At 39.3% G+C, this 25,121-nt stretch overlaps 1 protein-coding gene across 2 annotated transcripts in view; it reads left to right on the top strand.

Moving 5' to 3' along the window:
- Nucleotides 1-1,016: 1,016 nt before the first annotated feature.
- Nucleotides 1,017-25,121, top strand: part of ctnna1 (catenin (cadherin-associated protein), alpha 1) — an 80,944-nt gene continuing 56,839 nt past the window's right edge. Inside the window, exons 1-7 of one of the 2 annotated variants that reach the window (XM_044206335.1) lie at nt 1,017-1,174; nt 3,662-3,779; nt 4,255-4,450; nt 13,842-14,008; nt 14,910-15,029; nt 17,233-17,502; nt 20,592-20,795. In XM_044206335.1, the coding sequence (XP_044062270.1) occupies nt 3,675-3,779; nt 4,255-4,450; nt 13,842-14,008; nt 14,910-15,029; nt 17,233-17,502; nt 20,592-20,795 (1,062 nt within the window). In that variant the 5' untranslated portion in view covers nt 1,017-1,174; nt 3,662-3,674. Of the gene's footprint in view, nt 1,386-3,661; nt 3,780-4,254; nt 4,451-13,841; nt 14,009-14,909; nt 15,030-17,232; nt 17,503-20,591; nt 20,796-25,121 lie in introns of both variants that reach the window. The other variant, XM_044206334.1, reaches the window with a different exon arrangement.

The following is a 25,121-nucleotide window of genomic DNA, read 5'->3' on the forward strand; positions in this document are numbered from 1 at the left end:
AAAGAAACAGAGAGAACAGAATGGGTCATATGGTAGCAATGAAGATAGACTGTAAACTATGAAATAAATTGTTTTAAAATCTGGACTACTGAGACAATGTTTGACATTTTGACATTGACCGAAAGCTGGTTCCAGTTTGAAAAGGCTGTTTTGCATCCTGTGAGCTCAGACTTTAAATGGACCAACAAGAAAATAAGGGAACATCCAAAATGATACATCTACCATTTACAAAATATGACAAATATTCTGCCAAGTAACTGCATGTGAAGAAAAAATACTTTAGATTACAGTCACAAGTGATTTGAAAAAATGTTTAATTTTGTACTAGACAAAAGGTAAGATTTTTCCCAAGTGGATATATATTGCTTGAGCATTAAATCCTTAACCCAAGTCATTTTTATTGTGGTGAACAAAAAAATGCGGTGTTATGGGAGTTAAAAATTTGCTTTGCATGTATGTAACCAAGGCTGGAATAATGGGCTCATTTTCTGATTAATTTTCTATTTTTTGTTTCTACATGGTACAGCTGGACAGTATTATAAAACTGAAGAGAAGTGAAACAGGCACACTCACATTTCCCCTAAAACACTAAATAATTAAAATCCCTAACCATGGAATGGTTTACAAGGTGGCAATAAGGCGCTTTGTGTGTTGCCTTGCCTAGATTACCTAAGGTGAGCTCTGGATCAAACAACAAGGTTTCTGGCAGTTTCCTCTGTAGTAGCCTAACCCAATATAGACCAAGTGAATTGCTGCTATCAGGATTAAATGAGCTATTCACTTTTTTACACTAAGGAGACCAAAAGTACCTATATCACCCTGCCGCAATTTTAACTTCGGTCCCACATGACTATCTCACTTCAAGGTTTGTCATTCCTGGTAACTAGTTCCCTCTTCAGACGAAATGTTAAGAAGAAGAAGGTAAAACTGCTATCCCACAATTTGGCCCGGCCGTGCACTAGTTGGAAGCAATAATTAATCCATATATGGACACATACAGTGAGTGCCACACCCAAAACACCTCCTCGTTTTGCGGGCTTGCTGTGTCCTGTGGTCGCCCTGCCCCACTGCCAGGAAGTTCAGGAACTCGGTCACCGCCCCAGCCCCCCTCCGCTGCATCCATTGTTGGGAAATAGTCTGCGACATCGAAACAATCTTAACCGAAACTTTTCAGGTAACTAACTGCTGAAGATCTTTTAGCTGCTCTTGTATTTACACTTCGATATATTTTTCGAGAGGAAGTACCTTGTTAGTTCGCCAGTTAGGAGGACTACTACACTGAGAGGGGAGGAAAAGGGAGGAAAACTTTTGTGGCAAGGAACTCCGTAATTCTCATTCCTCCATTTTGAACTTTTAAACTCCAGTTGTTCTAGTGGATTGTTTCGGTAAGTTTACAAGGTTTCCTTACTACTCTACTAAAGGTAAATACTTAAACAGTTATTACGTGGAATAGTTAATCAGATAGGCTATTAACGCGACAGTTTAAGGTTTTCGCAGTATTAAAGCAGGCTAACGGAGCTAACGTTAATGTTTGTTGTGTCAGCTAGCATTAGCGCTAGCAAGGTGTCGTGTTTGGCACACTGTAACGTGACGTTAGCAGGTAACAAATATTAACGGTGACCTGTTAATAAGAAAATGCCTGTTGAAAATTGGTTTACTTGTCAACACCAGTTTAAAGTCTGCATAACCGCATAATTTACTTGTTATACTGTTAATTAACGTTAATTAATTTAACGTTAGGCAACGTAAAGTTAGCCACAACAGGTGTAACTTTATCCACTTAACGTTAGTGTTAGCACCTAACTAACTTAGTTAGTTGACCAGGTGTTGGACCCACCCTGTCTCTCCGCCGCTAGCAATCAGTGTTACATGTGTTATTATTTTATTTCGGATGGTTCTTAACGTTACTAGGAGTATTTCAATTATAATTAAATACACCGTATTGCTGGCGTCTCTTAGGCCAAATGGTTTAGTTTGCTAAGAGTTGTTAAGAGTTATTTCACCAAAATCACTGGTAAGTAACTTACCCCCAGTGGTATCTAGCGCTGCAGATAGTTTTGGTTTCATTTGACCCGAGTTTGAAATATCTGTCTAAGACTTCTTCTGGCACACCCATACAGAGGAGGTGAACGGAATTTCACATCCGCTGTCCCAGTTACTTGGAGTAATCCGTAGACCAGTGTTAAATGCAACTACTGTATTTCATATATAGAAGCAGTTTGAATGGAAATGGTCCAGACTAACTGTGACGTTTCTGTAAAGAGCTCTTCCTACTGAGCCCTTCAAATGTGTTTCTTCAATGCATTGCACACCACAAACAAACCGTTTCATTAATTTGTATTGTATCAGGGTGGCCCCTGATGTTTCAGCAGTGGAGATCTCACAACCTCAGCAAATGAAATCAAAACAATTTGCATGGTTAGATGCGGCTAGGGAAAATATTATTTGGTGATTTGTGTGAAGTGACCTTTTGATGCTATAGTGGAATAGAAACCTCACAGTGGTTGATAAGTAATTGTAGATTAAAGCCTCTGTGAGTAGTAAGGTAGTGCCTTAAGATTTTTGTCCATGATAAAATGAGTTACAACTGTGCCAGCCAATCTGCATCCATCCATACTGGCTGGCATTTTTTCCTTTGATTAAAAGTTAAAAGGGGGCATAGATCATAACAAGTACAGCCTATCCAAATGCAAACATTAGTCAGGATTTTTCAAGGCAGAATTGAAAGCACATCCACTCAATAAATAACAGTTCAATATAACATTAGGTAGTCATCACTCAAATTTTCTTCTGGTGTTTTTTTTTAATATTTTAGCATCTTTATTGACAATGTAGGCTAATAGCTATCTCTGACATTGTTCTCATAATACAGCTGACCAGCTTTTTAGTTGAAGCCCCTCAGCCCTCAGGGCTTGCTGATTATCCCTGCCCCTCCATGTTAGATAGCTAATCAATGGAGTTGCAGTTGCTGCCTGAAAAGAGAAATCGAAATTGGGCCACAGTGTTAGTGTGCTCTGCCTTTGGTAGTCATTCTGTGAGGGATGGAGCATTGCTGGTTCAAACAAGGACCTTAATATTTTAACTATTGTACAAACTTTTAGAGATTAACTAGTCTGAAAATCAGAAAAGAAGCTTCATTTAGTAAGCAAATGTCTAGTTTTTTTTACTCACTGTATCTTTTTATAATTTTATTTTTTTTCCCCTTTTCTTGGCAAAGCAAAGGGGTGCCCTATAACATACAGCCACAGTCATCTTATATGACAACAGATATTCAGTGTTTTGGAAGACAAAGATGTTTCGTGTTTGACGCAGTCTAAATTTTTTCATCATTGCATCTGAAGAATTTTTGACAGATAATTGCGATATGAGTAATTTTTGCATTTCATTTTCACGGGGGCTGTACCAAACAAGCATGTTCCCTTACATCTGGAGAATATGATTTGTAGGCTGGGACATCTTTGTAGCACCACAATGCTTAATTTATAATGCTATGTTGTGACACATTTTACCTTTTTATCAAAAAATAGCTCCTCCTGCGATTTGGATATTGCACTTGGCCATATTAATATTTCAATTAATTGTTTAGCCCTAGAATGAAGTTGACTTAGCACTGGCCATCTGTTTCAACTTTTTTTCCTTTGTCCATTTGTTTTACCCCCAGAATTCCAGACACCATGACAAGCATCAACACAGCTAACATCAACTTTAAATGGGACCCAAAGAGTCTAGAGATCCGTACTCTGGCAGTGGAGAGGCTGCTGGAGCCCCTCGTCACCCAGGTAATGTATACACGGTGTGCATTTTTATTTAGAATGATAGGACAGGGCTAGATAGCTCATAGCTGGAATGGGCGCAGGGTCTTGGTTACAAAAAATGCTTGAAAATACAATCATTTCAATGTGAAAGTAAAGCAGAGTTGATATTGTATAAAAAAGGAGCTCCTCACCAGCTGTATTTTCTAAAATAATAGCAAGTGACGTATTATTCAGGTACATTAAATGGGGGGAAAAATTCTTCCATCACCTCCTCAGGATTTCCATATTTTGTGTCAATCTACTCTACATGAAAACTTAATCGGATGATGCTAATCCAATGAAGAGAAGTAATTACTAGCAGTTGCTGGAAAGCTAATACAGCAATGTCAAAGGTTCTAAGTGTGAAAGTAGCTGTTGGAATAACCGTAGTCTGCCACATACATCTAAGGTCCCAAAGCAGCTGTTTCTATTGTTAAACCATTTTGTGTCCCTGCCATAGGTCACCACTTTGGTAAACTCCAGCAACAAAGGCCCATCTAACAAGAAGAAAGGACGTTCTAAGAAGGCTCATGTTTTGGCGGCATCGGTGGAGACTGCTACCCAAAACTTCCTGGAGAAAGGAGAAAAGATTGCAAAGGAAAGTCAGTTCCTTAAGGATGAACTGACTGCTGCTGTGGAGGATGTCCGCAAGCAAGGTATATTGAAAATACATATTGCAACAGTATGTTGGTTTCTAGCTCGTATAGAGTGCCTCTTAAGATAGGAGGGCTGATAAATAAATCATAAGCTATGTACATATCATCTGCCCCAGTGGAAGACATTGAAATAATATGTTTTAAGCCTGATAGAGTTCCTTTTGCTGTGGAGTTTTCAGGAAGCCCATTAATAGACTTTTCATTTAAGCATGCATTGCCTTGCCTTCGATCAGGATCCAGCTGAACCGTGTTTCCCCTCAGAAGTGCGTGTGTTCTTGTAGCCCAGTGTAAGGTTGCTCAGGAGGTATTTGGACTCGAGTATCACAAACTTCACTCTTTTTAGTCTTAACTGTTGTGTAGTATTTCCCCTCTTTGTTTCTTTTCTGTTGTGTTCTTCTATGACAAAAAGTGAGAGCTGGTTAATTGGAGACTTGCTTTCTATGTGTTCACTCTTATTTGTTTTTGTGTAGAGTTTGGTATAACATGACTTGTAGAACAAAGTGCCTCATTTAGCTATCTACCATGATCTACCACTGATGCGGGACTTGAGTATACTGTATATAGAACAAAATCACAATTTAAATTGCTCTGTTGGTTCGAAAAGAAAAATATTCCACAAGGGCTGGGCAATAATTCAATATTATCATCTTTCATCTAAGTAAAAATGATAGGCTCGTGTAATTGTTTTACACAAATCTGTTGTTTAATTAAGTATTCCTGCAGATTAAGAAATTCGGTCAGGTTTTTGTTTTACATGTTTGAAGAGGCTTTTTTTCTGATGTACAGTTAATGTCAAAAAGATCAATTGTGATTTACATCTAAAATAAGAACATTCTTATTAACACTGTGATAATATTTTCAATCATACTGTCCACCCCTACCCTATATCACTCAGCCCTGTAATATAATTCCACTATAGTCATCCTATTATTATAGAAACCGGCCTTCACTCTTTTGTTTGAGTGGTGTCAGACCTTTTAATAGATCCTTGTCAGGAGCAGGAGCATATAGTCAGCTTGATTGACTAGTTCACGCCATTGGCGTGATCCTTCCTGGATCTTTGTGTCAGCCTGTAAGACGTATTAGTTTGTAGCCTCAGCAGCTAAAATTGTCTATATTGATGATGACAAAATCAAAAGTGAATCATCACACACCAGGGGGCTTGTCTTGTCTATGTAGATTATTGAAGAAGCGTGGTGGTGGGGATTTGTCTGGCATTCTGTGTAAGGTTACCTACTGGTTTGCTTGGTGGAGTACCCGTCCATTGTGTGACAGAAGTGACACGTGCTATCCAACAATTTGTGCAGAGACTGGAATATCCAGTCAAATAATCAGCCACTTAAATTACCATTTGACTTGTGATAGCAAATTCCATCATCTATCAACCACACTTGCAAGTCTTATTTATTCCTTTTTGTTCTGAGTATCTGACTGTCTTTTGACTCACTAGCAGACCATTGAGACCAGTGAGCTATGACATGAGGGTGGCTGTTATCACCTTGTGAAGCAACATCTGTGTCACTGTCTTTTCTCCCCAGATGCCCAGCAAGTTAGATGTCCCCTGCTCGAGCTCTGCTCTGAGTAGTTGGGAGGTAAATGACATGTCGCTAGATAGCCAGTGCAGTGCTCAGTGCCCAGGAATGTTACTGTAGTTGTGGTAAGCTGTCACTGGGCTGGAATTCAGTGACTGTTGTTAGCTGGTGCCTAGGCCTGGCTGTCAGCTATGCCATGCTGCTCAGTGGAGCGTGCCTAGACTGATAATATGGCTATTGAGTAGTCTGGGTAACACCTCCCCCCCGGATTCAGAAAGCATTTTCCACCCAGCTGCGGCTTACCAGCTGTTTTAAAATGGGAGAAAAACATTCTGACATGATCATTAAGGATGACTCTGCATACAATGCATGTTGAAGTGGCTGGTGGATAAAGTTTCTTTTCTCAAATTATTTGAAATTTAGTGGATGTTTTACTCCAGTTAACATTCTATTTTAAATCATATTTTATTTACCATAGGCATCACTCAGTAGACATGGCATTACCCTCCTTCTTTACTCAGCCATTACTGTCTGCTCTTGTCCTTGTACTCTCCGTCTTGCCCTTCCCTCCCTGTCTGTGTCTTTTCCCTGCTGTTTGGGGGTCTTAATGTGTGATATACATTTTAATAATTTCATCATCCACTTGGTTGGCTGCAGGTGAGTGTTGGATGGAAGTTTATTAAAGGAGCACTGATCACTATCTGCCCCCTGCAAATGGTCTCATTGATTTTGTTGCGGGGCGGGGGAATAACAGCCTGACGGTGCAAACTATGTTTGAGGTATGTGTTGTCAATCATTTGCACAAACTGCTTTAGCTCTCTGTCAGGGTAAAATGGTCAGAATCTACGTGAGACCTCTTGTGAGAACTTTTGTCCTCTTTTTTTTTTTTTTTTTTCTCTGCAGGTAGATGTAACGCCATAGATATATAGGAGATCCTGCCAGCTGGCAGCAGGTTCTGACCTGTTCAAATAGTAAAAAATGTCAGACTTTTGTGCTGCTTTTGGATGTTCTAACAAAGCACATACCAAAAATAAGAAACAGGGAATAACATTTCACAGCTGAGAAGTTATTTTGCAATATTGTGTATCGTTTATATGTCTGTAGATGTAACGCTACGCTAGTAGTTAATCACTGACGTATTTAAAATGTTTTTTTTATAATTATATGATCTGCTTAATGAGGTAACTAACTTAAGCATAGTGTTAACCGTTCCTGCTGCAGCTTTCAGATTGCGGTCAGGGAGCACAGGGAAGACTTTGTTGTCTTCCAGGGCTGAAGTACTGAGCTAACCTCGGGGCTAACCACCTTCACTTTTACCCAGCAGCTGGGAGGCAAGACCCAGGAAGGTCTTGGATATTGAGGAGCTGCAGCATTTATTCATGGGCAAGCTGTAACCTACACTGTACATTTACTGCCACTGGACAACTTCACTGCTAACCTTTCCCGCTGCTCCAATCGCCAACACCTGTCTGCTCTGAGTGCAGTCACTGTCACTCTCTCTCCCTGTCTCCCACACACTCATTATGCACTACCCTGTTCCTTAAAGCAGCCACGCTACTCTTATAACAAATAGGGAGGAAAAGTAAAGAGAGACTGGGTGAGTAGAAGGTTCCCTGACGATGTCATCGTCCCGATGTTTCACTGTGGATATTGTCATATGCCAATTTGGTAGACCCTAGTCTGTACCAAACAAACATGTTTTCTTACATCGGGAGAACAAGACTTGTAGGCCAGGGAACCTCTGCAGCACTACAGTACTTCATTATAATGCTGTTTTGTGACACAAAGTGTCTTTTTAAGCTTCAAGTCTGTTCTCTGTAAACCTGCACAGCTACATTGATTTTGTATTGGGCTGTGGAAACTGTCAAAACTCTTCTGAACATGCTATACAGCACTATTATGGCAGGACAGATCTACTATAGACACTGGCAGAGAACTGTTGGCCTGCAGCAACCGGTGACACAGGCTGGGAGGGACACATTCCATTTACTGAAAATAGCATATCAATCTTTGTTTGCTTATTTGTTCTCTTGTGTGAGTATTTCAGTTCGAGAGTCTACAATATACTGAAGCTACTGAGCTGATTATTATGCAGTAGCATTAATGAGGAATCAGAATGGCACCATGATATGGTACAAAAAAGTGGGCGTTTCCTATAAATATGAACATGTCATTTTATTAGATATTTACTAAAAATTCCAAAAGTGCAAGATTGAATTGTTTTCCTAACATTGTGATGTCCCCCGAGTTTTAAAAGCTTATCATACGTAGGTGATTTGAAGTGCAACACTGCAACTAAAGAAGTTTTTCTCTGTGGTAGCAGTGCTTGCACACATCTAAACCTCTGATTGTTGTAGAGTTTAAGTAAATAATTGTTGAAGTGCGCATATATTGAACTGAAGGGGCTAGCCGGCATGCATGATGCTTGCCTTAGCAAAGATTGGTGATGTGTGTACTAGAACAGTAAGCTGATTTTTCTCACAGGTTGTCAGTTTACTTACCCCAAGGAGGGGTGTTCTCCTGATTGCTTGTTATTGATGTTTCATTTACCAAGCCGAGTAGCTTCTATTTTTTTCAGACACTGAAGTTTCTCAGTCCAGTGAAGCCCGTAGCATTGCAGCATTAGCTTAGGCTTATACTGATCAGTAAGGTTGCATTTCAAACGGTCTCCAGCTTGTTGCAACTGATTCACAGTGAATAGAAGGGGCACATATCTATTGGCAAATAACTTAGCATAATGATTGGAAGCAGGGGGAAATGACTACTGGCTAGATCAGGATGTTCTCATGAAGATTAAGAGCAAATGTATGAACTTAGTTGGACTACTATTATCTAACCACATCAATTGGACACAAACCCCAATTTCGAATGTAGCAAATGCTGATGTTCAGTTAGATTTTACATTGCTAAATCTTATTTAGAGGTGACATGGATTCGAACATAGACGAACAGAAGCAGATTCGCTCTAGATGCAAATTACATCTGGTCAAGTTGAAAATGTTTTCCCTCAAGTGGAAAATGTTTCAACTCGAATGAAAATATGTAGTTATTCTGAGTTGCATGACTCAGTGAATGTAAAGAAATAGGGGCAGAAAGGAGAGGTCTGGAGGAAAATAAGAGAAACTGGACTAGCTGATAAATTTGGAAATCAGTCTGTCTGAGCTGTCACACATACAGTCACCTTTTGTTCTCAAAGCAAACATCAATTGGGGAACTCATCTATTGACTGATTGTGGCCAGAACACAGAAAACATTCCAGTGGTCAAAACCAAGAAGTCACTTAACTTTGAATCTAAATACAGCTTGCTCGTTATCTTGTAGTGAGAGAGTACACTGATGCTTTGACTTGGAACAAAAAAAACTCTCACTCTACAACACTCAGCTCTTACTCTGCACCACTCACATAACCAGTTTATAAGATTTAGTTGATATTGCCATCTGTTTCTGTTTCAGTGTTTCCTTTTTGTTTCATCAAATACCATGCCACAACATTTTGTTACATCCCTACTTATAACCTATTATTGTCTTTTGAAAGCATCCATAATTGTCTAAACCGCTTATCCTGTTTAGTTTTGTGGTGACTGGAGTCAATGCCACATTGGTTAAAAGGGGAAGTACACTCTCTATCATAGCACGTCTTTGTAAGCAGAGTTGCCAAAAGAATAGAGCTGCTCTCTGTATACACGATTGTCATAGAAAAAGTATTTAGCAAGATGGTAACAACTGATGAGCATGAACTGCTGCTAAATTAGTTTCATTGTCTTTTTTTCCAGAGCACACCTCATCGCTGTAAGAAAATGATTGATCTTGCTGCTTGTCATTTGTTTTTGCTTCAGTCTCTATAAAGCTGTACCACATCATAGGAAAGTGGACAAGAGAAGTACTTGTCTTTTTGTCGCTAATGTATACATTACTGTTATAAGGCATTTTTTTAGACTTTGAATTTGGCTCTGCCTCCACTGAAGTAAACTATTTACGGATTTACTGTCTTGTTCATAATGGGAGCCTACAAAGTCTATTTGTGTGCCCAGTCAACTGTGCAGGCCCATCCAATGTAGGACAAAGCATGGTGTTGGACAAACCAGACAGTGGCCCTTTGTCGTGGCTTTGACCCCCTTTTTTTTCTTTTTTTTTTTTAAGAGGGCTATGTCAATGTGCAAGCGGAAATTATTACTGGACATTGAAGAGGTGTGTGTGTGTCTGTGTGTTTCTTTGTCACTCTGTGTGACATGTGCTGACCCTAAGCAGGCAGGGAAAATGCATCAGACTGTTGGCTCTCTCCCGCACACTCCTCTTTGTCTCAAATGAAGACTCCTGACGCAATTAACTTGTAGCCTGGAACGAACTGTGACTGCTCTGACATCTGCTGACAGCTCCTGTAGACTACTACTACTACTGCTACTACTACTACTATAGGCTAGTGGTCGACCGATATGGGTTTTTCAATGGCCAATGCAGATATTTAGAGAGCAGGGCAGCCGATGGCCTATATATAATGTTGATATCATGTTATCGATATCATGTCATTTTGTTGGCACAGTAAAATACTGCCATAAGGGACTAGATTTCTGTCCAGCCATCAGTAATTAATAAAATAGTAATAAAATAGAAAAAATACAAGGTTTGAATCTGGGGTTAAAATCTAATATACTGTACATGGTTATCTTGTAACATGTAGTTAGTAACATGGAATTTGTATTCATTAATGAGATAGAAAAATGCATTAGCTTATGCTGTAGATTTCAGAACGTGACTGGTATTTAAGAGTGGGGTACAGTATGTCAGAAGCGACATCATTCAACTGCGTTATTCTATACATTATAATATATATATTTAACGCTAGCCAGTAACAGTTTTCGATTAGTTTTGCTGTCATTGAGGACAGGAGAAAGATTGTTAACATTTATAAAAGACGATGGTGACTGAGCAAATTTAGGCAAATGTTTATAGCAGGGTGCATGAGAGTTCTAGTACAGGGCTCAAAACACCTTTTTCACCACCTTCCCAAAACTGTCCCGAAGCGTATTTTTGTATGTTTGTTGACAGACTCAGTTACAAGCCAAATAGTAAATCTAAGAGATCAAACACGTTAGAAAATAATAACTTTGTTCACTCACATTGCAATGCTCATATCATTTACCAAGTGACTAGATGTGACAACAATGTGATAGAGTGGAGATTATGTCCCATGAATCCACTATCTCTCATTAAACACTATGCCAAGTTAGCTTGGTGAACAGAAGCACAGACAAACACACACATGCAGAGGGAGAGAGACACGCAGACAAGTGCAGAAATGTTATGTTAGTTAGAAGCCCATAACATTGGTTCCTCAAAACATTTGTTGGCAAGTTGATAACTAGGGATGTGCGCCATTAGTCGACTAGTCGATTAAATGTTGCTACCCTTGCTATTCGACACCAGAAATACTAGTCGGTTAAGCTAATTATTAATATTTTATTAATGTACAGCGCCGGTTAACTGTTGAATCAAAGATGTTACACAGCTACCCGTGTGTGTCTGAAAACAAACAGCCAGCGGCGGTGCTGATATAGCGGTGCTGATAAGCTCCTCCCCGCGCTAATGCCCAGATGTAAACCACCTAGGTGGTCAGTGGGACAAAGATGACATCTCGTAAAACTAACACAATTTGGTAGTATTTTGGTTTAGAAAATGAAAATGTCAGAATAAACCGGGATATAACCACTCGTCTGGAGCAATGCATAACCACATTCAGCACAGGCATGTGGACGTTAACCTGCAAGGAGAGCAGGCTGCTGGTGCTAGCACTGCGTTAGCCACACTCGGCAAAGCTATATGACAATTTTTACCACCCCAACCAGCAGAAGCTGTGATCCTGCTCGGTCTGTTAACTCGGGGTGTGCCATATCATACGATATACACGATAATACGGTGTCATTTTTAATATGATTTTTAAAAAAAAGTCATATCGTGATAATGGAAACATTCCGTCTTGTTGACGTAATGATGTTGTACCCTTATGCACAGCAACAACAAGCATGGCTAAAAGCGAAAGTAATATTGCTACCGATGTTGTGCCGCTCCACGGTGGAAGAATTGGTTTCAAAAAGGGGAGTGACTTCAGTAGTGTGGAAGTGGTTTGGTTACAAAACATGAAGCAGTGATTCCCACGCATAGACTTTTAAACTACTTTGGCAGGCCGCCCAGGTATATTAATGGTGCCATTCGCGATCAATTAACGAGAGAGAGAGAGAGAGAGAGAGAGAGAGAGAGAGAGACCTACCGTTGTTTAGTAAAAGCTTGTATGTGCACCTGTTTGTGCTGATGTCATTCGGTGCCACGTTGGTTTCTATCGTTTTGATAAGCGACGTCATCAACAACAAGCCTCCTCCACACGCGGCTCAGCAAGCTGCTGTGAAAACTGAATCATGGGTGAAAAAGTCCAAAACGCGCGTTAAATTTGGGTGACTTTATAAAACACTCTGCTGACAAAGAAAGTCAAGGCATACAAGGAGAAAGAGAAACAGAAAGAGGCGGGGCAAGCTGGTGTGTGTGCACTGTGCAGTAAGAGACAGAAGTGTAGGTGTGTGTGTGTGTGTGGAAAAGAGAACTGAAGGGAAACACAAGGTGAGCAGATTAAAGCAGTCTGTGAGTAAACACTACAATAAGATGGAGAATTAAAATGGTGAAATAAATAAATATATATATATATATAATAAAAAATAAGATTTTTATTTGCCCCTATACAAATTGTTTTATTTATTAGTGGTTATCAAATCAAAACTAAGGTTAATTGTCATGTTTAAGCTTTATAAATAATAACATAACTGAATCAGAACAAGGACACAGTGTGTCATAGATGCAAAACAACAAACATTCCTAAAATGATCACCCCCCCTTCCAGAGATGGATTGTTAACTGTGAATTAGTGAGTAAAGATGGGTATCGTTAGGATTTTATTGATACTACTATTATCGTTACTCTTAACGGTTCGGCCCTTTTTCATTTATAAATAATTGCTTTTAAAAAATATTTTAAAAGATTAATTCAGAACAGGATTAAAATTGAATATTTGAAATATAACTAAATGTTTCTAGAGCAGCAACAGTGTTTACAACAGAAAAGTCACTATATAAACTCAATATCTCACTGGAAACAAATCTAATGTCAGTAAAATAATCATATTCCTGACATCAAAATACTGAATGATGTCTGTGTTCTTCATTCTTTCTAAACTTCAGTCAGTATCAGTCCTTCCTCCTGTGCTGTGCTGCTGTGATTCACCAAAACAGGTAGAGGGAGGAGGGGCTGGTTTGTCTCAGTCAGCAGCTAAGTTTACAAGAATTTGCCAAATTTTAAGATTTATGGCAAACTAAGAAACAGTTAAAGACAGCTTTGTTTTAGCTTGTTTGTAACAATTTGATATTAGCTGAGCTAGCTTGGTATGCTACAGTTACTCTAATTCTTGCTTAGAAATTATTTTATTCTGATGGGAATTTTCAAGTTACACAAAAATCTCATTCTGAAAACCATGCGTAGGGTCTCCAGAGTGTAGAGGTAGAGTGTTCTGTAGAATTTCTCATTACTGATTTGTCTCGTAATTTCTTCTTTGTATTTGTCATAGTCCAGAACGACTATAGATCCCCCCTCCTTTGAAAATATTCTTTCATGATTGCAATAGATGGGAAAACTTTTTTTTTTTTTTTTGCTCAGACAACTAGGGATTAAGTACACATTTTAGCACTATGAAATCTAGTTCATAGTAGTTGAAAACATTTGGTGTTTTTGAACAGTTGCTGGTTCAAAAGTCTTCATTTGATGTTTCTGTCTAAACCTTGGAGTTACAGCAGATGTTTTGTTTTGTCACTCATTCTCAGGCGACTCAATGCGGCAGGCTTCTGGAGAATTTGCAGAAGACCCCTGCTCATCTGTGAAGAGGGGCAATATGGTTCGTGCTGCCAGAGCCCTCCTGTCGGCAGTCACACATCTGTTGGTGCTGGCAGACATGTCCGATGTCTACAAACTTCTACTGCAGCTTAAACTGGTGAGATAGTTACATTCTTCTGAATATTATACATTACAAACAAGCTTAATTATAACTTCAGAAAGTTAAATTATTCCACATAATGAAAAAGCCATATTTTATCTTCTCTATCAAGAACATTGTTACCAACTGATTACTTATTTTGAGCACTGAAATTGATACTGTTGATTAAGGTATTAATTTGATTAAAACATTTTACATGGGCTGGAGTAATCCAATTCACCTAGTAGTGGTACACGCGTTGTCTAATAATGTTCAGAAAGACTGATTTGTAAGTTGTAGACATATTTTTTGCCATAGTGTAATCAGGAAAGGCTTGCTATTGCTCCCTCAGTCTCTCACTCGGGAACACTACAGGGCCAGGGGAGGTTTTGCCCTATGGGAGTCTAAATAATGGGACAGATTTTTGGAATAGCTCTTCCATGTCATTATGTCACAGCAATTAGCCCAAACGTCCATGCTTGTTTTGGTTGGAAGAATGGAGGTTGTATCAACTTGAATTAATGTTTCCCTTTGTCAGTAACTCAGTTTTTTTATAAATTAAATTATAAACTACACGTAAATGTATCAAAGCAAAACAAAATCGTTCCCCTGGTGTGTCTATTTAATTTTTCATTTCTTTCCAAATTGATATCATTTCAGCCAACTGGAACTTAAGATGACAAGCTCCAGCTAATTAAAATCACAGCTCGACTGATTGGCTTGATTGCAATTTTGAAAATTGCTGTTTGAAATCTCGACATGTTCAGCCCTAGCTCATTATACATTATAAAACAAACATTTTCCTAATGAGTTATAGGTTAGTTTTGTCCAAATTGATAATTAATTTTTTTACTTGCAGTAAAGGATTGAACTTTTTTTTTTGTAGTACTGTCTAACTTTTTCCATCTACCTGGCTCAGGTGGAGGACAATCTGGTGAAAGTGCGTAATGCAGGAACAGAGCAGGACCTTGGGATCCAATATAAGGCCTTGAAACCAGAAGTGGACAAGCTGAATCTCATGGCTGCCAAGAGACAGCAGGTAATGTACAGCAAAAAAAGAGACATGGTCAGATCGTGGGGTGGGGTATGCGATTCTAATCGACTGCACGTCTTTTTGTCAAATTCAGCGAATATCTCCTCATGGTCTGCTAGCTGTGTGTTCGCTGTGTTTGTACACAGCCCTGGCTCTGTAAATGGGAAATAAACAAAGTGTCTCAGACTGGGCCACACAACACTATTCCAGCCATTAATTTCCGTAAGGTAACGTTAAATGACTTGCCTACGGACATTCAGCTAACTTTTGTTTGCCAAGATATGCTGTTGTTATTAGCAGGAGTGTTGTGAGTATCGCTGTCTGGAGGTGGTTCAGGGAAACCGTCTTGTCTTCTCTGGCTGTTAGCTTCGCAGCAGCAACTGTAGCAACAGTTTGCTAACCCACAACCTAGCTAATGTTAGTTATATTACCTGCTGTGTTGTTGTTGTTGTTGTTGTTGTTCGCTCTATATCATGGTATTTGTCATGGTATTGGATTTCTCCAAAATTGCATACCCCACCTTTAATTGGGTTGGGGAGGTTATCAGGTACTTGAAAGTGTGTTAGTGGTCTTTTCACTCATAACAAAACATCTCACAAACCCACATAGCAAATGCTTAGTAAAACTATGGGAGGAAGTAAGCAAGAAGAAGAGTGCTTCATGCGTTAGCTGTATGATTTAGATGCAGTAAGCATGAACAATCTTCTTATTACCAATTACAGTGAAGTGGGCTTGGAGTTCAAGAAAAGAGCATAAAGGCTTGACTCTAAATGTGACAAAACCCATTTCCTTGTGTTCATACATGGCACATTGTTTTTACTTTGGTGTAAGTGGTAGTCAACAGTGAAATGCAGTTCATGATGCATTTTCCAACTTCATAAGGTTCTTGGTGCAGATCCAGGAGATGCACAAACCTACTAATTACTGGAAATGAAGAAAGCTTAGTGAGTGTTTTTATTTTAAGATGACCTTTTCTTTCACCTTTTATTTGTCAAGATTATCATCAATCTACAATGGAACCAGTATACAGTTTAGTTAGGCTTTTAAGCTGTCCTTCAAGCCGTCCTGAGGAATACATCATGTATGGATGTTTAAGTTTTCCTGGCCCACCGGATAACAATAACAGTGAATATTAGTAGGACTTAAATGTTTAACTACTACTTTTACACAATTCCTGCCACCCATATCATGAACATAGATTATAAAGTGTATAACATTTTGGCATTTCTCTATGGTGTGCACATTATCTAAACCATTAAAAACATTAAAACTGGAACCTTGTTTTGATGTGAAAATGAAGGTGAGAGTTGAAAATGTTGATTGCACGGCATTTTATTGGTCAAAGTCTGACCTATTACACGTGTGCAAGCTCTGTTTTAATTAAACTTTGTGGTGGAAATTTGTCTGACCACACCTTGGGAGTGCACTCATATGCAAAGTGCCACTGAGAACAATAGTAATAAGTGTGTGTGTGTGTGTGTACCAAAATGTTATGGTTGTGTTATGGTTTCCAGTGGCCCCCCTTATATGAGTACTAGCGTCATGCTTCAAAAGCACTTAAATAACATCTGTAATTGCAAAATCCCCCCAAGACTAGACAATTCTTGTTCTCCATATTATCCCCTCTTTAAATGGAAAACTTGCCAAAATGATTACTGATAATTTTGTGAAGAAATTACTTTTACTTGTAATTGCAGTTTTTTATGGATAGCAAAATGTGTTAAATCAAAGTGAATGCAGGAAGTAATGGGGCTTAAAGACTGTTTTTTTTTCTTAGAGCACGTCTCAAGCAACAGTGGAAAAAAGCCCTGGGAGTGTTCCATTTGGAGGGGAGGCTTTCTTTTTGTGTATGCAAGCTGGGTTTTTTATGCCATAAATCTATCCCAGCGATCACTATCTCCTCTCCTCCCTCCTATGAAGATGTAATTGCAATATAATGCAGAGGTCTGAATAGCAACGCATTAAATTGCAAAGGCATATTATAATGGCCTGATTATGACTGTGTTGTGTTACCGCAGGGGACAGAAATAAATCTGGGTCATCCAGAACAAACTCTGTCACACTTAGTGTCTCCATAAGGCCATGACGGGGCCCATTTTGAATCTAAAGTACATTACAACCCAGCCCACTGTAAGTATTCCATCTTCCAGTTTAACCCTTGAATTTTTTTTCATCCTTTTCTACGTTCCTTTTCATCTCATTCTGCTAGGAGCTAAAGGACGTCCATCACAAGGACCAAATGGCTGCTGCTCGCGGGGTGCTACAGAGGAACATCCCCATGCTGTACACAGCATCCCGTGCCTGCCTGCAGCACCCTGACGTGGCAGCCTACAAGGCTAACCGTGACCTGATCTATAAGCAGCTGCAACATGCAGTCTCCGGCATCTCCAACGCCGCCCAGGCCACTGCCACTGAAGACTCAGCACTCAGTCAGCCAGCAGGGGGTGGAGAGCTCGCCTACGCCCTCAACAATTTTGATGTAAGTCAAATGAGTGGTTTACAAGTCACAGCCCATTTGCCTTTTTTAATGTGTCCAGACAGACATCCAGGTATCTGCCAGACTAATAAAAACATGAACTTTAAGATCATATTTTTCTCTACAACAGTAAGGCTTAGTCCCAAAGGTATGATTGTTCAGAAAAGTTATAGTTGGTCAGATTTTTAGTTTAACTAACCCAGCTGACTCATAAAATGACCAAAGCCCTTGAAGGGCTTGTGGTTGATGTGGAAATTAGGATGAGAGATGTTGACAAATTGGGACATGGCTTTGGGGTACATTGAATATTTTCTTGAGTCACTACTACTTCATTCCTTGATTTGCTTCTGTCTCTATGTCAAATGAAAGAGACACAACTCTAGCTTTCAGAAAGAGACCTACATTTGGCTGCACATATAAATACATCTTGAGTTTACATAAATAAAGGTTAACCCCTTCTCTGCTGGTAGCTACTGAGCTTTTGCTAGGTTTGTTGGTTCTAAAGAATACAGCTAAAGTATATTTTGGAGTTATTAAAAAAACATGGCAAGCTGAATTAATACCTTAATATCTCCACTTGGGGAAGAGGGGAGAACATGCAAACAAAAGTGTACTTAATTTTGGCATTTAGCACAGGGAGGAACCCTAATCTACTAAAAACACTTGGCGCGTTGCTGTCTAGTCCCTCATATATTCATGCTTACCTTTATATCTCTGAGTAAACACTGGATAACACTTAGTGACTTTCAAACTATATCCAGCGTGTGTCTAAAAATCCACAGCTGACTAAGATGAACTAGTTTTTAACTTTCTTCATGCTCTGGATCTCTAATTGTTCATATAGCTGTTAGGAGGTAAACTGCATTCAGCTTCGATCTCGAACTGAATTTTTAAGACCTTATTCAATTAAAGATTATTTAATATTGAATAAAAATACGGAACCAAAAAGGTATATGAAACATATGACATACTAGTCATCACAATGTTGACATGAAACAACATCAAGATAACAGCTGGATAAAACATTGAGCTAATCATCTTAATGCTGCCTGGGGTGATAAATGCAAAGATGATTAACCTGATTTTTATTTATTTGTTTTTTCACTTCCACTGACTTCCGTCAGACTTGCAAAGCCCCTTTTTATTTACAGGAGATTTGTTCATATTCAGACAAGTTCCAAAGACTTTGAACAGATCAACAGTGACAAATTACATCTTGTTCAATGAGCTCTATAGACGTACAGGTTTCTATTGTGTCCTCTCTTTTGCTAGACGCATCACTCATCTCGTGTTGATCAGTTCTTTAGTCATTTAGCAAGTAGCAGTGTGTAACTTGATGTGTTGTTCCTGCAGTGATATTGTTTACCCAGGTGATTGATGCAATCTGCATGCTCATGTTTTACGTGCCCCTGGCCATATGACACACTGTTTAATTACTCATTGCCTTTTGCAGGAATGTTAAGGGTGGTAATTGCAAACAAAGGTTTTTCTATTGGTAGAGCATGGGAAGTAAGTTTGTATTCGTATGATATAGAGAAGAGGAGAAACTTTTTAATAAATAGATGTTTATAATGATAACTTAATGATAGCATCTCAAGCAATTAACCAGATGACCAGTTTCACACATGTAATTTGCACTTAGGATCTATGTGACTGTCACTGGACTACAGTTGGAGATTTATGTTAAACTGTTAAAAACTATAAAATAATTTATCTCTAAAGACAGATGGTATGCCAAATCATTAATCTACATAAAGTAAGTGTCAACAATGCAGCCTCTCAGATCTGTTGCATCAGTGATTATTTTGCAGGTAGTCATGCAGAAAGTCACTCCCCAAAAACTCGTATGCAGGCCTTTTCCAGACCAGCTCCTTTCTGATGCCCAATTTCAAGTGCAAGGCAAAATTAGCAAATGAGTCAACCCCCCAATTCTCTCTCTCTCGCTCTCTCTCGTTCCTCCTCCGTGTCTCTCTCGTGTGCCTGTTGCCATGGTGATATGACACGCAAGCAGAGGAGGTCATATGAGACGGAATGGAGGGGGCTGGAGGTGGCTGTGATAGAGGGCGGGCTGCCTAATAAACCACATTTCTAACAGCTGAATTGTTGAATATTTTGTAGCAGTAAGGCATCTTCCGAAGCGCAGAGTTAGTTTGTCATTGGGGAAGTTGGCTTACTTTCGTTCGCTGCCACAAGCTTCATGGTGATACCTTAACCCTCTGCAGTGCCTCTCCAGCATGTCAACTAGTTGCCTCTCTCAGCAGGCTTGCCCCTGTGAAATCAGACATTTAAGTGTTCTCTGTCATCCTGCAGATATAAAAGAGAGGGGAGTGGGTTATTATAGCACTTCTGTGACTCAAATAAAAGGTAGCAAAGGCTATAAAATCAAATCCTTTCATAAAAGAGATTTTGTGTGTGTGTGTATGTATGTATGTATGTATGTATGTATGTATGTATCTGTGTACTACTACGGTACTACTGCTTTCTTTTTTGACTTGTTTTCTCTGGTCAGGGCACTGAGAATTTGCCTTTTGAAGCTGTATTCATCTCCAATTAGTCAAAAACTGTGTATCAGCAGAGCAGAGAAGCAGGCCTAGTCTTAAAGAAGATATATGAAAAAAATTGTCATCACCAGTGCTAACTTTGTACTGTGTCAATGACAAAACATTCAAAATCCTTTTTATAGTTTTTTATAATCCACACTAGACTGGTGACATCACTTTTTTAAGTGTTGAGTGTGGGGCAATGTCATTGAATTGAAGCACCTTAATTCCCTAGTGACCGTATCATTAATTAGTCAAACGGCACATTATTTCACGTTCGTCAAGTCAAATTAATTTTGTTAAAGATGTGGCCAATATGATACTGGAACTGTAGACCAAGTAATTGTCTCGTTGCCTATGGACACAAAAAAGACAGCTTAGCACATTCTTCCCTTTAGGTTTTCCAGCCGGCCTGTCAGTCTGTCAAATCAGCCCTCCCCTTGCCTGCCAGATTTCTCTCTTTGGGCTTGGAGAGGGAGAAATCAGTGTGCCATGATGACTTTTAGCATTTTTTCTCCCTGTGTAATTTCCCCTCTGACCCTTTCCTTACAGAAACAAATCATTGTGGACCCCCTGGCGTTCAGCGAGGAGCGCTTCCGTCCCTCCCTGGAGGAGCGCCTTGAGAGCATTATCAGTGGTGCTGCCCTCATGGCCGACTCTTCTTGCACACGTGATGACCGCAGGGAGCGCATTGTGGCTGAATGCAATTCTGTGCGCCAGGCTCTTCAGGACCTTCTGTCTGAGTATATGGGCAATGTAAGTGTCTTACCTTTCCATTTCTTTCCTGTTGGCACCACACCACCTCCTACTCTGTATCCACAACACAACAGGCCTCTTAACTTATTTTTTAATTTGCATTTTGCGACAGTTGGACAGCAAAAGTCATATGGTCAAAAGACAAAAAAATTGAATTCATGATGTCTTAATTTCAGACTAGATACTAATGCTTACCTCTATCTTGAACCCAATAAACTTAATTTTTTATATTAAGTTAACTTGCTTTACAAATACTGTCATACTTCTGCATAGAGAAATCCAAGTTAATCCTAGCACTTGTAGAAATCCCTGTGGAAAATCTTAATGGTTCGATTTGTAATCTGTCTAATCACTTGCCTTGCTTTATGTCCTAAAGAAAAATATTAAGTCATCTAAGTCTAAACAAATTCCTACCTAATATTTACTTGTGTGCTGAACAACAGTTACACTTCCAACTACTTACTTACTTTAACTTTACTTTACTTACTTTACCTTTACTTAACCTGTGTGAAGAGAATTATTGTTGTTTGAGAGCAAATGAAAGTTCCTTACTCAAGTCATTGTCTTGATAATAGCATCATCCTGCCTATTGCATGATTAATCTATGTAAATCAGTCACTGTGCCTTGAAATAAATAGAATATACAGGGCTGCAATCAACAGTGTCGCTTGTTAATTAGGTCTTTGTAGTTAACAAAAAAATGATGTAAGATTTATGGAGCTGAGTATGGAGAACAAGTATTTACTGTATGTCAGACCATAAACTGGCCCCAACCACACTGTGATGGGCTCTCCATTGGTACCCCATTGTGTTTGGGACAATTTTTCAGTTCAGGAAAATGGCTGCGGGTCCATTTGGGTGCATAATGTATATGTAGGTCAGGATGTGGCTTAAATATAAACATTAGTTTTTAAGGTGTTACTGTTAAACTATTAGTCCTTTTTAATAATCTTACTTTAGCTTACAGACAAAAAACACTCTACAGTAGAATAATTCTGTCTTCTTCTCAGGGTGTGCGCTCCCCCCAAGAAGCTCTACTTATCAAATGCTTCAGGCTATAAATTGTTAAGTTCAGGCCATAGCTGGGGTTAGGCTCTGCCAATTCCCGAAAAAGGAGACGGGCTTCGTACACAGAAGATGATCTACCTGAGAGGCTTAACCCAGGGCCTAAAATTCCCCTGGGGAACCTGTAAGGGAAACAGAAGCCCTAGGCACACTTCTTAATTGCCTCTGTGACTGGTAGGCTGTGCGACATGTGTGCTTTGTGATTGTGTTTTTAACTGGAGTAGGAGTTTGGTGGTTTTGATGTGGTCTGGTAGATTGTTTGATCTGGTTGGATTTTAAGTTGCTACATGGTGTTACTACTTAAATTGGATGGCTGCTGCTGCTGTTGCAGTTTTACACAGTCAGTGAATGCATGGCTAGCTGGATACAGCATTTTCAATGGCAAGTCAGTGGCCCCATTTACACTTGTCATTTCAAGTGTCACATATCATACACTTATACATATATGCGTCTCTGTTAAAAATGTTAATAAAATATTTGATCCAAAATTCACAAATAATACTGAGTCTGAATTCATCCTGCACTGTTTAAAGTCTTTTCTTCAAATGATACAGCCTTCAATGTTTATTGTTGTTTCCCGCCAGCACAGTTGCCAATGTATTCACTGTAAAAAAAAAAAAAAAAAAAAAAAGTTTTATTTAATATAAGTGAATTTAATAATTTTGGTGTTCAGAGGACCATGAAAGGTAGTGCATAATTTTTTATTTTGAATATTTAAATAATGACTGTTTGGGCTGTGTCTGTTACTAGAACTTCCCCAAGACATACTTTCAGTAGAAGACATCTTGCTGTCTGTGGTGAGGACTTGTATTAAGGAAGGAGCATTGAAACTGAAAAACTCTTGTCATTTTTCCATTCTGTCCTTCAACTGTTCTAATTTTCTTTTCTCCCCCTCAGCCCATTTCTTAGTCAGATTGATTTTTTTTTCTCTTCTTTGGAAACAGCTCTGTTTAACCAACCCCTGAATATCCTCACTGTAACAGCAGAATTTCAATGTGAGCCAGTCACCCAAAGAAATTTCATTGCTGTGGTAATGCCTTGTTTATTACAATCTATAAGTTTGAACTTTATCTGTTTTCTGCTGTTCTTGCTGTCTTTTAGTGGTAAAATCATAAACTGCACTGCTTGCTCATTTCATTTGTGAAGTGTTACAGTGGTCCTGTGGCTGTAATGGATGTCTGGTCAGGCAGGGTGTGATAGTAGTACAGATTCTAACTTGAATCCACACACACAGCAGTTCTGCCAGAGCACAAATATCTTAACAATGTAAATGCTGCAAATTGATTTCCAATTTGTCCAAGTACCTGCTATAAACTGAAAAGGTTGCTGCTAATTTTAGCATGCCTGGCTAATTAGCTTACTACCTATAGTAATAACCTTCCTATGCCAAGAGGTAACCTTACATTATCTAAATACAGTATTTTGTGGGTCTGGAGGTTACATTATAAATAGGCCAATTTAGGACTGGCACATCCGCTGCATGGCTGCCAGGCCAGGGTATTTACTATAGCAGAGAATTGGGTAATGGCCTAAGCCTGCCTGCTTAATAAGAGGGCAAATAGGTGTTCTATCTGCATCCAAAAGTAATCTGTGTCTTCTTGGTCCTGGGCCTAACTCTCCATGCAAAGTCACTGAAATCTTTTAAGTAGTTTTTGAGAGATTCTGCAAAGTAACAGACAAACATATGGGACCAAAAACATGACCTTTATGGCAGAGATGATAACTGCACTGCGACGAGTTGGCCACTGTCCAGGGTGTACCCTGCCTAAGGCCCAAAGTCACTGGGATAGGCTCCAGTCACCCGCGACCCCTAACGGGACCAAGCGGTAGAAAATGGATGGATGGATGATAACTGCATATCAAGGTGGTACTTGAGTATTTATGACAGTTGGAGTAACTTTGCAGTTTGGAGAAAGTGGACTTTTGAATGTCGGTCTTCAGTAGCACGTTCCAAAAAGGTTGTGGAGAATTATCACTTAAACCAGCTTGGAAATAAAGTTTTTAAACAATTTAGGGGCTGGTGGATATTACATTAGTAACCTGATAATTGTTACAGCCATGACTCATTTACAAAACCCTTCTTGTGTGTGTTTAAATATGTTTTCACTGGACATTGACAGATAAAATGATAAGCAGTCGGCATGTCAGCTAAGTTTACATGCCATTTTCTCTCAATACTGTCCTGTCCATGCTCAGGCATTACAGCCATGGTTTGCTCTCATTGCTCATCCAGAACACTGCCAGTTTATTTTAAGGTTCAGGCCATTCATGCAGCATCTCTGGTTTGCTTCAAAACAAGTTTTCTACTTCACTGGGCTCCTCCATACCACTCGTGCAGCCCTGAATGACTCTAGAACTTAGATTTACAGGGGAACACATCTCATCACCGCAGTGATGATGAGTGGACATGACAGGGATTTGGCTACTCATTTGGCTAGATGAAGGAAACCGATGAGAAGCATAATATGTCATTGTCCACTTTGTGCATTTAATGGCCTAGTATAGCCTCTGAGAACTGTGGCTGACATGTAGTTAGCATAGTGAGATGGTTGGTGCCTTAAACCAACAGTAGACAGTGGGACAGGTAACCTGACTGTGTCTGTGATTAAGGTTGACACACTAAGCACTGGCTTGATGAGGATGTGTGTGTGCTGTCATTCTCAGGCAGAGCTGTAGAGGTGTGATGAAATATGTACTTCATGCAGGAAAGGAAATAACCTCCTTGAGCAGATTATACACTATATACACTATATACTTAACACTGGTTTTTCTGGAGAATGTACTGTATCTGGCTTGATGGCCATGATTGTGTCCACATATTGCTCTGATTGTAGATGGGGCAGTGCAAGTCATTAAACAGTATGTTGCCATTACAGCATATGGGTTTACACTCACAGCTGAGGCTGTTGGATGGACTCCTAACTCATTCTCGTTCTCTCTCCCCCATCCCTTCTGCTTCTCCATTCCCTCTAGCTACAAGTTGTGTTTACCCCATTTCTCAAATTTCTTCCTCTCCATCAGACCCTTGACAAAAATTCTGTTGGAGAATCTTACCTCACTATCTTTTTAGAAAGAAATTTCAATGATTGAAACTTAAGCTGTGTTCAAAATCATTCACTAACTACTGTATAGTCTGCTGTTTAGCGTGTCTGCCATAATTTAGTTATATAGGTTAACATTACTCAAAAAGTATTGAGCAAGCAGTAGTCAATAACAAAATGCCACATACCATCATGCATTATGACCTAAATTGTGTCTGAT

This window comes from Siniperca chuatsi, linkage group LG8 (assembly GCF_020085105.1).
Source record: "Siniperca chuatsi isolate FFG_IHB_CAS linkage group LG8, ASM2008510v1, whole genome shotgun sequence".
Lineage (NCBI taxonomy): Eukaryota > Metazoa > Chordata > Actinopteri > Centrarchiformes > Sinipercidae > Siniperca > Siniperca chuatsi.